General features: G+C 40.0%; 2 protein-coding genes across 2 annotated transcripts; one reads left to right on the top strand and one right to left on the bottom strand.

Annotated features, from left to right (window-relative positions):
- Window positions 1-2,247: 2,247 nt before the first annotated feature.
- pes (pescadillo) lies at window positions 2,248-10,600 on the bottom strand. Its single transcript, XM_026322781.1, has 15 exons — window positions 10,440-10,600; window positions 10,180-10,259; window positions 9,469-9,622; window positions 9,114-9,223; window positions 8,674-8,845; window positions 8,466-8,555; window positions 8,020-8,136; window positions 7,749-7,826; window positions 6,575-6,664; window positions 5,299-5,429; window positions 5,050-5,175; window positions 3,479-3,663; window positions 3,138-3,286; window positions 2,863-3,030; window positions 2,248-2,627 (listed from the first exon to the last, which is right to left on the bottom strand). Exons 1-15 carry the CDS (start codon window positions 10,461-10,463, stop codon window positions 2,553-2,555), a joined length of 1,749 nt encoding a protein of 582 aa, XP_026178566.1. The 5' UTR covers window positions 10,464-10,600; the 3' UTR covers window positions 2,248-2,552.
- Window positions 10,601-11,079: 479 nt separating this feature from the next.
- p2rx2 (purinergic receptor P2X, ligand-gated ion channel, 2) lies at window positions 11,080-14,819 on the top strand. The gene is made up of 12 exons (XM_026322840.1): window positions 11,080-11,240; window positions 11,661-11,796; window positions 11,914-11,985; window positions 12,109-12,184; window positions 12,273-12,369; window positions 13,139-13,219; window positions 13,331-13,484; window positions 13,694-13,824; window positions 13,923-14,013; window positions 14,102-14,167; window positions 14,274-14,351; window positions 14,694-14,819. The coding sequence occupies exons 1-12, from the start codon at window positions 11,101-11,103 to the stop codon at window positions 14,790-14,792; spliced, it is 1,221 nt and encodes a 406-aa protein (XP_026178625.1). The 5' UTR covers window positions 11,080-11,100; the 3' UTR covers window positions 14,793-14,819.
- Window positions 14,820-15,895: the final 1,076 nt, after the last annotated feature.

Consider the following 15,895-nt stretch of genomic DNA (forward strand, 5'->3'; position numbering starts at 1 on the left):
TCTTTGAACTTAAAAGATTTAGGCTTTTTTCCCTCATTTTTCTGTGAAACCTGTCATTTCAGTGTGGGACATGTTTTTACAACAAAAGATAAATTAGATCATCTGCTTGTCAATACAAACTTCTGCTTTCAGGAGGCTTAAATGACCATCCAACTAGAACCAACAAGTCTATTTGGGTATGCATGCCAGCATGTAGCAATATGTGGCTGTAACGCCTCACACATTACAGCACACGTGAGGGCTCTATTCACACTGCAGTCCTGACTCCTGGAGGGCACTGGATTTATGCTGCTCATCCCACATTCATCACTCTGTGGCGTGACACTGGCGCTTTTGTTGAACAGGGCGTGCCTTTGCTTGCAGTTGCACAGAGTGACAGGCTGATAGTTGGACTGGGAGGGCATGCGTGGAATGCAGATGAGGGTCGGGGTTAGAGGCGGCAAGAAGTGTCGCAAACTGAATGAGGAGATTGAGGAGAGCAGAGCTATGACTGGCCTGGCCTCTAACCCACCAAGATCACAGTGGTATCACAGGGAACAGAAGAGCTTATGCTCCCTCGTCATCACTGCCCACCAAACAAGTGTGGACCCATCAGCAGCAGCAGCACGGTGACCTCGGCCACTGCCCACTGCCGATGTGAGCTCCTGGATATGTGGGACATTATATATTATATTCCACTCTAGTTCATCCAATCAGTGGGATGTGGCAACTGAGGTTAATGGTTTGCTAGAAGAAATACAGAGGGTATAGAAAGTATTCAGACCGCTTTAAATTTTTCACTCTTTGTGTCATTGCAGCCATTTGCCAAAATCAAAAAAGTTCATTTTATTTCTCATTAATGTACACTCAGCACCCCATCTTGACAGAAAAAAACAGAAATGTAGAAATTTTTGCAAATTTATTAAAAAAGAAAAACTGAAATATCACATGGTCATAAGTATTCAGACCCTTTGCAGTGACACTCATATTTAACTCACATGCTGTCCATTTCTTCTGATCCTCCTTGAGATGGTTCTGCTCCTTCATTGGAGTCCAGCTGTGTTTAAACTGATTGGACTTGATTAGGAAAGGCACACACCTGTCTATATAAGACCTTACAGCTCACAGTGCATGTCAGAGCAAATGAGAATCATGAGGTCGAAGGAACTGCCCAAGGAGCTCAGAGACAGAATTGTGGCAAGGCACAGATCTGGCCAAGGTTACAAAAGAATTTCTGCAGCACTCAAGGTTCCTAAGAGCACAGTGGCCTCCATAATCCTCAAATGGAAAAAGTTTGGGACGACCAGAACTCTTCCTAGACCTGGCCATCCAGCCAAACTGAGCAATCGTGGGGGAAGAGCCTTGGTGAGAGAGGTAAAGCGCTTCACCAGTCGGGGCTTTATGGCAGAGTGGCCCGACAGAAGCCTCTCCTCAGTGCAAGACCCATGAAAGCCTGCATAGAGTTTGCCATGGTTTGTGTGGAGAAAACCAGGCACTGCTCATCACCTGCCCAATACAATCCCTACAGTGAAACATGGTGGTGGGAGCATCATGTTGTGGGGGTGTTTTTCAGCTGCAGGGACAGGACGACTGGTTGTAATTGAAGGAAAGATGAATGCGGCCAAGTACAGAGATATCCTGGAAGAAAACCTCTTCCAGAGTGCTCAGGACCTCAGACTGGGCCGAAGGTTCACCTTTCAACAGGACAATGACCCTAAGCACACAGCTAAAATAACAAAGGAGTGGCTTCGGAACAACTCTGTGACCGTTCTTGACTGGCCCAGCCAGAGCCCTGACCTAAACCCAATTGAGCATCTCTGGAGAGACCTGAAAATGGCTGTCCACCAACGTTCACCATCCAACCTGACAGAACTGGAGAGGATCTGCAAGGAAGAATGGCAGAGGATCCCCAAATCCAGGTGTGAAAAACTTGTTGCATCATTCCCAAGAAGACTCATGGCTGTACTAGCTCAAAAGGGTGCTTCTACTCAATACTGAGCACAGGGTCTGAATACTTATGACCATGTGATATTTCAGTTTTTCTTTTTTAATAAATTTGCAAAAATTTCTACATTTCTGTTTTTTTCTGTCAAGATGGGGTGCTGAGTGTACATTAATGAGAAATAAAATGAACTTTTTTGATTTTGGCAAATGGCTGCAATGACACAAAGAGCGAAAAATTTAAAGGGGTCTGAATACTTTCCGTACCCACTGTAACTAACTATGCTGCCCAATGATGCAGTGTGAAGAAACACATAACAGCTAAGCAATAGTTAGAACATTTTCTTAATATGTTGTGTTTTACTTTAAAATACAGACAGTTTAAAGTACAGATTTTAAAATCAAATCAAAGAAATGTGTGTAACACAGAGCAGAATTGCAGTCACATTTTACATGAATTATTACACAATAAGCCCCATTCTGTCAGTCAGCTCAACAAACACACCCACATCATGGTGCATGTAAGTCACTTAGAGATCTCTCATCCACTTACAGGTTTTGTATGTCAACCTGTAATGCATTCTAGCTGATGAAGTCAAATACATATAAAGTCAGTCTAAAAAAGACAGGAGTTATTTTCTGGGCTTTTTCTTCTTTGCTTTTTCAGCATCATCATAGGCCTTCCTCTTGGCAGCAAGTTTGTTAGCCTGTAAAGATTAAATGGACAAAATTAAAGATCAAACGCTCAACACCAGTAACACAACCATTTCAGAGATCAATGACCAGACTTGCAAGTTGACAGCAGCTACACAATACTGTTAAACATTCTCAGCCCGAGATAAGGCTCCAGATGCTGAAAATAAAGGATCCAATGTTAAAAACGTAGCATTATCTTTTCACACAGCTGAATCCAGACCCAGTCAGTAACAAAATGGGACAAACCTCTCTAACTTTTCTCTTCTTTCCAAACATGATCTTGTCATACAGGTACTTTTCCTTTTTCTTCATCATCATAATGGCAAGACGTTTCTCCTCTGCCTTCTCCTCTTGCTCCAACCGCGCTTGGTTTTCTGTTTTCAGTTTTCCAGGCGTCACTCTGACTTGCAGAGACTAAAAGCAAGAAAGATGCATTGATGAATGTTCCAAGAGTTTTGTTTTTTTTTTATACTGTGGGAGACGAGCCAAGTGGCACAGTTAATTGTTCAGAAATCTACTACCTTGCCCTGGGTTCGTTGTTCTTCCATCTTCTTAAGGTTCTCCTCTTCTGCCTCTTCTTCCTCATCGTCCTCCTCCTCGTCAACGTCATCCTCCTCTTCTTCATCTTCACCCTCTACATCCTCTTCCTCTTCTTCCTCCTGTTCATGGTCTATGAAGGAAGAAATATGCACAAGTATTTATGACCTGAATCCACGATGCCTATAAGATGTATTCAGCCTTAGTATTTTTAGTCAGACTGTGGGATAATTACAACTAAAGCCTAATGTTTTAAAATATAAAACACAAAGTTTTTATAAACACTGTATTAGGAAAGCTGAGAGAGAAATGCTTCAGTTAATACCTGTTTTTTCTCCACGTTGTAAGGCCATGATCTTCAGTTTTTCAGGGGGCACGTAGTCTCCGTCTTTCTCCTCCACAAATGGAGAGAGGTGAGGGGGCAGGGTCACTCCAATGAAGTAGTCCTCCACAGGCAGGAGCATCTTAGCATTGACACAATCATACACCCACTGAGGTTGGAAGTAGTACCTGAAATAACAAGGACAGGAAAATAGCTTCTTCAGACAATAACATGTATTTTAGGAATCAGGAAACAAATATTCTTTAAATCTCATTTGTTGTATTAACCCTCTGGGGTCGACGCACGCGCCGGCGCGTTTTTCTGATAAGGCCGAAACAAACTTAAATTACTCGTACAGATCGTACAGATAAAAGAAGTATATCATTCAAATCTGTAAAGGGTCTAGTTTTAGTGGTATACCATCATAATAACAACAAAACGTTGTGCTTTTTTTAAATAAAGAAAGCCGACAGGGTGCGCTCTCGGACTTTTCTGTCTCTGCCATTTCTCTTCACAGACGCGTAAATAAAACAACCAGAATCTCAGCGAATACTTGGCTCATAAAAATAAGAATTATATGGCTAGAAAGCTTGAAATGTTTTCTTTTAGGTGACACAATTCAAGTCGAAAACAAATCATCACTTTTTATTTAATCCGTATGAACGTAAGGAGAAGTCTGTTTTTTCCTGTCTCACCTCATTACAGGTAATGCGGTCCCGCCTTGTACCGCCTTTACTGTTCACATGTAAATAATCTCAGGTGAACCAGGTAAATATGTGCACGCCCCCGAGAAATGACACAAAATATCAAACTTCATCATAGAATTTACTCACTTTTTCGGCGCGTTTGGATGATGGCGCGTTACGCACGTGAAGCGGCGCTCCTTACATTCCACACAGAGACAAATAGTTTAGCTTGTCCTCAGAGTAAAAACACTGATTTTAACTCAAATGAGGATCGTTTGGCTCCTCATTGTGTTGTATTGTACAGCACTAATCCGTCCCATCTACATTGACTGAAAGGCTCATTATGCGCGCCTTTGTCTGGTCGTTCAGTGCGTCTTTTGTGTTCTCAGGTAAATCACATGACTATTCATCCTCAGACACACCCTCTTGCATATGGCCTTTCTGGACAAAAAGTGTCTTAGAAAATTTAAATCAGTGTATTGTTTACTGTGAATGTGTGAACAAGATGGCATTCACAGCACTCTGAAGTAAACACTTTAGCCTACAACATGCTGGTCTCCAAAGTCTTGTGAACCAATGTTCTGTTTGTGTTTTATGGTCTTATTTCAGTGAGTAAAAAATTGTAGTTTTTCACTAGCCATGCATAAACACTTTTTTCTCAAAAACACAATAATGTATAAACTTGAAGCTCACATATTATTGTAGCCAATTTTGTGCTGATTACAGTGTTATTAGACTTTAGACATTAATATGTTTAAAAAACACTGAAAAAAGCACAAATGTCAGGACATGTCAAAATTTGTCCAGGCCCCAAAAACCCCCTCAGACCCCAGAGGGTTAAAGGTCATACAAGATGAGGCTAGAAAAAAAAACAGAGCATTCCTTCACCTGTTGATATACTGTTGGTCAGTGTTGGGTCTGTCAACAATTTGATGTGTGATGGTCTCATCTGTCACCTCGTATGTGCTACCAATGCACACAGACTTGTCCCAGGACACCTCACCGCCAAAACACCTAGCAGGAAACAGCAATAGAGAAAAGACAGCAGAGTTGGAAGTTGATATGGTGTCTTAGTTTTTGCATATATTAAAACAGTTTGACTTCCCTCAGAGTTTCACTGCAGCAGTTTCAACTCACCTAATGACAAAAGCCAGGGACTCTCTAGGCACCTCTCTGTTGAGGAAAAACCTGAGCCCCTCAAAAAGTTTCTTCTGGGCTTCCTGCTGTTTCTGTTCCTTTTCTCTGGCCTCCATCTTTTCCATGTCCTCCTGAACAAATGCAAGAAAATTTTTTTTTGGTCAGTGTCTCACAAAGCCAGGAGTGGTGGGACACGAGAAGGAATGACATTTAGAACTAAGGTCAATAGCATCAACGCTATTCTTTCACAAACATCAATTTCAACAGATGGCACAACTACAGGGTTCTGTGAATTATCGCATACTTGGTGATGGACTAAGGTGATAGACTATGGTACCAGGCTCAGGATTGCAGGGTATCTGTTGCTCTAATGCTGGACAAAAAAAATGCCTAATGGCTATAATGCGAACATCTCAAAATCATGAGGAAGTTCTAAAAGTGCAGAGCCAACAACGGCTCAGGATTTTTTGGTTTCTACATGAGTGATGTTAATCGTTATTTCGATGGCATTTTATTCGCACACAGTATTTCGATGGATGTTTCAGGACCAAGTGTCTCCAACCTAGCAACTGATATCTCTACAACATAAAAAAAAAAAAAACTTAACGTGCATTGATCTTTCCAACTCCAAGACATCTACGGAACCGTGAAAGCAAGTAAAACTAGGCACCTGATTAAATGCCATTATTTTGTTGGAGCCGAAAAGTTGTTTTAAATTCAGAAAGTCTAAGTGAACAAGTTATCAATATCAAAGTGGCAGTGCAATTGTATCTGACCCATCAGGGTAGAATAGGGTTGCAAACTCCACCCTCATATTTTCTCGGATGCTGGAAAATGGAGCAGGGACTCATTGTTGTCAACCTGAGAACTCCTCCTGAATATTTCCTGCGATCCTGGAAAGTGTAGCATTATAAACGTGAGAACAAAAACTGGACCTAGGCTCATGTTGCAACTCAAGTCTCTAAGTTACTAAATAAGGATTGGGAGTTCCTGGAAAGTCCCTGTGGTGAACAACATCAATAGCTGAGAACCTCAAACCAGTTGGACAAAACAAGCTTCACAGAGTGAGAAACACCTAACCCTTAGCATCCCTAGCAACCAAACACTCAAATGTAATCCCCAGTCTAACACTCAAATGTGTAACACCTCTGACAAACACATGTTCTCTCACCTCTGCCCTCAGAGACCAATTATTATTGACTGCTGCTATCAGGTTTTTAATATTCACATACTTAAAAACATAAATACAGGGAATCTGTTTTTTTTTTTTTTTTACCTCTTCAACAGGAAACTGGTCGGGTTCTGCCTCATCCTCTTCTGTACTAGAAACCACTCGTGCCAGACTGGCACTCAGGGCTGACAGTTTCTGCAGGGCCCAAAAAAAACAAACAAACAAACAAACAAAACAGCATTACAGATACAATCCATTTTATTATTTACATTCAGAATTAGAAATTGTTAATACCCAGATTATGATTAAACAAACTAAATGGTTTGCAGTAACCTGATTATCCAACAATTTCTTTGAAAGCATCTGTAGGAACATGTGGTAGCCCACATACTAACATCTTATCACCCCAGCATAAATGAACAAAGAGGACCTTGTGCCAATGTGTACCGCTTTCACAAATACAGACTTCCATGAAGACCTTTTCTGGATATATACACACACACACACACACACACATACTCTGATGTCATCGGGTAAGGCACTGCATTGGCCAATCACATACATCTTGATGAATTACACTGTAATGTTAATGTGAATTTCTGCTGTTTACCTATAGATCATGAGATCAAAGACTTGCAGAGGTTTCCACAGCTGAAAAAAATCTTGTCAAGAGTAATCTAAACCAGTGTTATGTGTATTAAGTTTTAAACACAAATCTGCTCCTCCAACTTGACTTCCTGGATCAGATTTCATTGTTTCACCAGTACAAGAAAGAACACAATCCCACGTTCTTGTTCATGCAGGGCAAACGTCTGTCTGAATAGAGCCTTACAGGGTTACAAGACAGTTACATCAGCAGGGTATTAAAGTAGTTTACAAAATACAAAAGCTTTATGTCAGTCCACTAACTAGTAGTATCATGAAACGCAGATTTTGTTTTATTTGTTCAGGTTTTGACATATCTGCCTGAGGTTTCTGTTGCTCACAGCGATGAAAAGCCAGATTTTAAAATTCCAGAGCAGTGTCTCTTTTCAGTTATAATGTCCTGGTTTGTCTGGATAGTTCACAGATCTCACTGCCTGAGATAATATTTTCCAATACTGTGGCACCATAAACAGTATTCAAGCCACCACCATGGTAGTGGTATTAAAGTAGACATCTAAGAAATAGATATGTGAAAAATATCTGGGGCAACCAAGTAACACTATCTTTAGGATTAGATGTCATTATAGATAAGACTGACTGCTTCCTTTAAATGGCTTAAGATAAAGAGCCTCACCTCTAAATAGCATTCTGAATTCATGGCGTAGTCATCTTCACTCTCTTCCTTCAGCTCCAAGTTGGATTTACTGTCCAGCTGTAAGGGAAGGATGACATTAACAGAGTACAGGTATACTAAGAGGTGATCAAATATTCACATATACCTAGTCTAATCATGCAACGTCATTATTTATGACTTCCCTTACATCATTAACTGAATCTCACTGAAAGCTGTCACAATATTTTTGAACTCTCAGTAACTGTGGGAGGAGTATGTGAGTTCAGGTTACCTTTGGGGGGTAGACCAGGTTGAGAGAATGGTAGAGCCTGAAGTTGACAAACCCCAGCAGAGTGGTGTACAGCTCTGTGAAAGTTGCCATTACTCTGTAGTCAACGTCTGTGGGATGCTGAAATGGCAAAAAAACAGAACGCAACAAAGTTTCAATAGTAAATGGAAAAAATATGAGTGCAAACATTTATATCAGCTTACATTTAATTCCTGGAGCATACAAACACCTCAGCCAACCAGGAAATTTATTTTAATAGTAATTTTAAAAGAAGTTAACTCTGATTAATCTGCCAACACTGATATATTTTGTTGTGTATGACAACAATGTGTATGTTTACTTTATGATGGTTCCAAATGCTGACAGAGCTGTGTAATCCCCTAAACATAACACAACTGCTTGTTGGTAGCATAATTACTATGATCTGCATTTCATTAGTCTGCACTTACATCATGTGAGAACTGATATGGCACCAGCCACGTAATGAGCTGTCCCATCACTTCAGCCTGATAATATATTCCCTTGATCGAGATGAAGACCTATCAGGATGAGATGAGTGTTTAGGGCAGAGGTCAATGAACTCCAATCAGTATTCCTTTAATTATACTTATGCCAAACTAAAAAATCCGATAGGTGCTGGGCAATGTAAAGTTGCACCTTTCTGAGAGCACGAGATGCAATCACATAGTTCATCCACTCCACAGCAAGACGTCGGCACAGCTGGATTGTCTGAACGTGGCATTTTCCTGTTCGGGCAAAGGTGGAGAAGAGGAAGCACATGCAGAGGGCATCCTCGATATCACGGAGTGCATCAATGAAGGTGGGATACCTGGGACAAAAAGAAGCAAAAGGGAGACAACTCAACTTAATATAATTTGATTTTGTAACATCTTACCTTAAAAAGGACAATTTTAACATTGTACTTTAACAACTTTAAAACTGCTGATGTGATATATTTTTTTCTATTTTAGAAAGAGCATTTTCCCCACAGAGCTGTTGTTTCCACTAATAGTATCTTGTGACCTGACACACGCAAAAGAAATATCAGAAGCTCAAGTATGCCCTCCTGTGTTGAGGGCTGAGAATATCAGTCTCACCGTTCTTTGATGATGTGGTCCAGTTTATAGGTTGGCTTGTTCTCTCGCAGTCTCTCCACTGCAGACCATTCTGTCTTTCCATAAGCCTTTTTAAGCTTGCGTACAAATACCTGTTAAGATACAGAATGTTTTGACAATAAGACAGTGTTCATGTTTTACATTAAGCAAAAACAGATAATTTTTAACCTCACAAAATTAGTCACACTTGTTTCCTCTGAGTTGAGTCCATTCATTTACTTCCATTATATTGGGGCAGAGGGATCCCTTCCCAAATAAAGTTAATCAACTCTTGTTTATAAGGTAGTGGTAAACTTGTTTTTTAAACCAGCAAACATACAAAATATGCCTGTTTTACCTTGTAGTCTCTGAACTTGCCAACAATTGGCTCATGCAGGAGAAAGCGAATGTCTTTGAGCAGGTAGAAGGTCCTGGGGGCTGTGGAGCCCTTGTTCACCTTCTTCTTGTGTTTGGGCTCATGAGGGTAGATCCCTTTGAGGATGCACAGTCGCCTGGAAATAAGAGCGACATCAGGAATCATTTGTCAGCGACCCAGTAACTGGTTGCGTCTTCCCAGACAGATGTCATGCTATGGAACAAATTCAACAGTTTCATGCAAATTCCTTCTATATATTTATCAATGAAAAACGTGCTATCACAATAATAGATTCACTATTTTACTTTTTTGAAGAAAGTACGGTTTTATTATTGCTGTGACATTAATGAAAATCTTTGGTGCAGGCCAAAAATCGGAAATCACATCTGGTTAAGTCTTTTCTCAGTAATTTTAAGAAAATGAACAAACTGTCAGGATGCACTTAAGTTACCAGCTTATAAACTCCAATTAGTTAAAACTAATGTTACTAGAAGTCGCAGCTTCTGGGGCTGTTCGATGCAGACAAAACATTAAAAAACAAAGTTGAATCAACATCAAAAACTCGTCATGAGAACCTTCACAGATGTCCTACATATTGCAGCTAATGGATTATTATTATTACTATGTCGACTAGATGACATAAAGTGACAACTGTACAGAGCATGTCGTCCAGGCCTGACCCTTAGATGTTACCTGAAGTCTGGGAGGCTCAGCTGCAGCTTCTTACGAGCTTTGTTTCTGGTGATGTAGTTTGTGGCAGAGCCCCTCTCAAACTGTGAAACAACAACAACACGATCTTATTTTACAGCCAAGTTACCGAGACACTTCAACTTCTCATGTTCAGCCAAAAGATTTTTGTTTTTCAGATAAACACTGTGGCTAGCTCCGTTAGCTAAGAAGCTAGCCGGGTTTCTACTGGCGTGAATGTGACAGAACTCGACGCCAACTCTTACCTTTTTCTTTTGAATGCCTCCCATTTACAGACGGTATGTGAGCCACCACACTCGTTTAGAAAAACAAATATCTACAGAATAAACAGGTAACAGATGTACACAACAATAGCAAGCTATGCACGTGTCGTTTGACATGCGCGACCGACGCGTGCGTGCCGGAACCAAGAACCAGGGGTGGCCCGTTGGTGTGCCTGTATAAAAAAAAAAAGAAAACAAACCAAATCAAAAGAAAATAAATAAAATTAAAAAGTTAATGTTTTGCTTTGCCTCTACATGAGTAGATACGCATTTCGATATGTCACACGATTAAAAAAAAACACAATAAAAGTATTTCAAAGCTGTTTGGAGAGAAATTATTAAAAATGTCTACTAAATAATTTCATAAGTGCAGGATTTACTTATTATTTAAGATTAAGTCTGATCACGTAGGAACATCATAATGCTGACTATAGAAATAAAGAAAATGCATGATTGAAGTAGGTCTGAACCCCACCCCCTTCTCTGCGCCCACACTCCAGGGATGTCTGAGGGAGATGCAGACTGGGAGCTGAACAGGAGCAGAGAGAGAGAAATACAAATCTAAAGAGAAGAAAAAAACAAAAAACAAAGACACTTCACTAAGACATCTCTGGATATCTGTGAAACATTGAAAAAGTTCATCATGGGACTATGGGAATTTATAAAGGAGTATTTTCTTAATTTCTGGGATTATGAGACCCCAAAGGTGATGGTGGTTAAAAACAGAACTCTTGGAGTGATTTACAGAGGCGTTCAGTTTCTTGTGATCACCTATTTCATCTGGTAAGACTTTAATAATTTAGTAGTTAACTTCAGTTTGTGAATTTCTATCAGATGTGTTCATTTAATGCTACTTTTAGGAAATACAGTAAAGCACAGCTGTGGTTTTTAAATTCTCAAACAGCACAAAGGATAAAACATAACTAAAAAGACATGTAGCTGAATTTCTTGCTCCATTGTCAGACATTTTATTTGGATCTGGGGAGAGTAGTTCGAAGGTATACATTAAGTGTGTAAATATTTTTTTAAAGTAATTTCATAGTTTTAAAGGTTAAATCATGTCTTAGATTTTGATTTAGATTTGTTATTTTTTTCTATAGAAAAAAGGGTTGAACCGATCCAGGGTAACATGACACCTCCAATAAAAATTGACGTCATAACAGAAACAGTGATATTGCTTCTGTCTGTGTTATTATCCTGAAGGTATGTGTTTATAAGTCAGAAAGCATACCAAGAGAGTGAAACCCGTCCAGAGAGCTCAGTTTACACTCTCATGAAAGGCATAGCAATTCATGGAGACGATATCCTGGACACTGTGGAGTATGCTCAACCCTCAGAGGTAAGTTTGAATAAATACTGCGGCAAAATCAAAAGAAATCTTCACCTCCTACACTCTGTCAGTATCTCTACAGACTATAATAAACACCACCATGTGTTTTTTGACATTTCCTTATAGGGCGGCGATGTCATTAGCACAATATTGAGGCGAGAAGTCACATATAACCAGAGGCAAGACACCTGTGCTGAGGTGAGAGGGCAACTAAAACCTATGCAGGAAAATATCATTTATTAATTATAAAGATAATTAATAATTATTGGAGAATAATTAATTCTTCTCCAATGCCTGATCATTCGTCATATTTCACTTCAGTATTTCGAAGTTGCCAATGCCAACTGTACGACAGACTCCGACTGTGTCCATGGGGAGGTTGACTTTGATGGCCATGGTACCATTTTCATTTCACACAAACCTTTTCATGCATTCATGCTTGGTCTGTACTTGATTCATCACTCATCTGTCTTGACATTTTACAGGCAGAAAAACTGGGAGATGTATTCAGTACTACAACTACACCTTCAAAACCTGTGAGATCCAAACCTGGTGTCCTGTTGAGGAGTACGCTGTAGTACGGTAAGCCAGGGGGATAGAAATCAGATAAGATAAGAGAAACATTTCTGCTACACACAACCAACATTTGTCTGGTCTTTGCTTTTTGGTTGTGAATTACAGGACATTTTTACATATTCAAGCCATTAAAAGCTTGAATAAATCACTGCACTCAACAATAATTAGATCCATGGATGGACTATGAGATGATGGGCTCCTATTTTTCATCCAGGGTCAGAGATAATATTACATAGTGTTAAGTCTGTACCTTAAAGTTTTTCCCTAAAAACTTTACATAAAGTCCCTGAGGGTGAATTCTTGCCCTTTCAAGTTGCAAAGATAAATGTTAATAATAATAACTGAGATTAAGGGCCCTTCGACTTTCTTGAGCTCTTGGGCCTATTAGTCATATTAGGAAAACTAGTAGGATATAGTTAAACAAAGATGTTGTAATTAAATAATGAATCGTAGTGTAGTAACAAATGAACTGGACTCTCAGAAGTGTAAACTAGCTGTGAAAATAGTAACATCACCTCTCATCCCATTATGTGATATCAGCAACATATTAATTAGTTAAGAAATCACGAATTAACAATCACAAAACTATTGAGTACAGAATAAGGCTCCAGGAAGTAGATCAAACACAACTGTCGGTACATGCTTAGTCAGAAATCTGACAAATAGGTGGATGTATATAGAGCTGTGCCAGTAGTTGTTGCTATAGCATGTGAAGTGGTATTGAGGTGGCTGGTGGCAAAATAAGATCACACTGATTGTTTTCTCTCATCAACAGAGAACCAGCGTTAGTGGAGGCCATAAACTTCACAGTGTTCATCAGGAACTCTATCCACTTCCCCAAATTTAAAGTGCTGAGGTAGCGTAACCCCCATACACACACACACACACACACACACACACTGGAGCCAGTGGGCATTAATTAGAGCTGCATAGATTCAGAGTAACTCTTGTTTTTAATCTTCGGTAGGGGAAATATCAAAGATGCTTCCAGTAAGCGTGACCTGCAGAAATACCTTAAGAAGTGTCATTATGATGAGGAGAAAGAGCCCTACTGTCCAAACTTCCGTTTGGGCTACATTGCAGATCAGGCGAGGGAGAATTTCAGCGAGCTCTGCAGGACGGTGAGTATAAGTCCTGCACCGCAGCATGTGCCATTAGTCTGATACTTGAAGATTTCTGGTTTAGAAAATACATATATGGTTGATGTAGTTTTATCGTATTTTGAAAAGCACGCTATCTCTGTGATGTTTTAGGGATGGCTTACAGATCATCTACCTAAATCATGACAGTGTAGCAACGTTTATGATACGTTGATTGTTTCTTTGTTCAGGGAGGAGTGATAGGGGTTTTCATTAACTGGAATTGTAATCTGGACCTGGACCCTTCACACTGTAAACCTACATACTCCTTTCGTCGTCTTGATCTGCGAAAGGATCAAGTCAACTCTGGATACTATTACAGGTGGGCTCCATCAGAAAACACCAGTATTTAACCTTAGGCCTTTACTTCAGCCAAGATTCCCAGACTTTGACCTTGTGATTTATGTAAAACACATCCAGGTTTGCCAAATATTACAGTAAAGATGGTGTAGAGTCACGGACACTCATCAAGGCTTATGGCATCCGTCTGGATGTCATAGTTCACGGACATGTAAGTGATCATGACATCATCGCTGCAGCCTAGTGTCTGTTTACTGTGGCGACTGTCATTGCATTATTTGCATGTCGTATCTTTGCAGGCTGGTAAATTCAGTCCCATCCCAACCATCATCAGCTCAGTAACTGCTCTGACCTCAGTTGGGATTGTGAGTAATTACAACTTTCCTTTCATTACTCGGGACAGTGAAGTGACAGCTGACGATCTTTACATCACAAACTGCTTCTTCATTTCATTTGATTTCACCCCTATAGTGTAGTATCATCTGTGACTGGATCATGCTGACGTTTATTGACAAGAATGAAGTCTACAGTGAGAGAAAGTTTGATGAAGTGAGTGGAAAACACATTCTATATTCAATCTTGACACATACTGTAATGGATGTTTTGATATACTGATAATTAAAGGTTTGTTATGTCAGCCTTTACTGTCAGACGTGGGTTCAGGATGAAACATAAGTTGGGGAATTGAGCAGGTGTATTTCCAAAGTTAAAATATGATTCATGTTGAATGTACGTTTTGCTGCTGTGAATGAAACCACTCCATCAAAATGAATTTGCCGCTATGTGCCACAACCCACTGCATAAGCCACAATGTAAAAACATCCAATAAAGAGTTTGACAGATGATTATATCCATTTATGTCCCTAAATGTGTGTTACCTGTCCTCCACAGATCGTCAAGGAACCCACGGTGCCTGTTCCCACAGAGCTCAGCTATATCAGCAGCTATGGCTCCAACCATTCAGACCTGTCTGACGGCGTCCCGCTGTGATGTCATCACAGTCGCCTCAGTCCTCGCTGAGCGTGTGGGGACTCTCCTCCACCAGCTGACTGTGGCAACAACCGCAGGTCTGAGTGGTTTCTCAGGTGTCTGCAGCAGCTAAATGATAAGACCACAGCTGGCTGCTGTGAGTGGGACCCAAGTGACAGAGGGCATCTTTCTGAAAGACTGACAGATGGTTCACTGTAAGTCTCCCCCCTGTGCAGTGGATCCATTTCATATATCATCTTAATCCTTGATGCTCCTCAACCGACAGCGGAATTAAACCTGTTTCTCTCTAACATGATTTTAGATGACAGCAATGCACCTCAGCAAATGTGTTTATTTTCAGTATGAAAACCGGATATTTCATAGCAGCAAAAGATCTGATTAGTCATACAGATAGCCTAAAAACTCTTCCAAGGGTTGTAGACATTCAACCAAATAATAAATGTTCTGAATTAACTTGGGTTTCAGATATAAGCATTATGACTTCATTTCACTAAAGAATACTGTGTACCATGAAACATAGACCTTTGCTCTTTAACATCTGTATTATGATAAACATAAAACTGCACATCATGTCTGAATAATCTAAATACTCTGATTCATCTCCTTTATCGTACAACCTGATAAGTCCAGTGCAAGAAGATGCAGGAAGAAACAGCCAGGAGACACACAAAGAGAGCAGTGAGCAGTAATCAAATCACACCCATAAAGTGGTTCCTCTAACAAGGTTGCAGGAAATTGGGAATCCATCTAGACGCCTGACAGCAATACAAATGTCAGTGGTTAAAAAATGCTTAAGGACTCAAGCCTTATGGATAACTATCTGCAATGAGACATGGAGGACCTATTGTACAGCCATAGGCAAGTTTGGAAATTGTATGTTCGAGAGTTGAAAGTTATTTATATTTATTTATTAATTATATTTTGAAGGATAATGGTGATAATTCATTTCCTATACACTCAAAAACGTTGTTTGTTTTAAGCTCTACTGAGAAGCTAACAATTGCAAAAATAAAGAAAGTAGACTCAGGCCCTCTAAGCACTGTCATTTCTGCATTGATCAACCTCCATGTACAGTACATCGGTGAGAAGCTCTAAAGAGCCAA

This window comes from Mastacembelus armatus, chromosome 9 (genome assembly GCF_900324485.2).
Source record: "Mastacembelus armatus chromosome 9, fMasArm1.2, whole genome shotgun sequence".
NCBI classification, from domain to species: domain Eukaryota; kingdom Metazoa; phylum Chordata; class Actinopteri; order Synbranchiformes; family Mastacembelidae; genus Mastacembelus; species Mastacembelus armatus.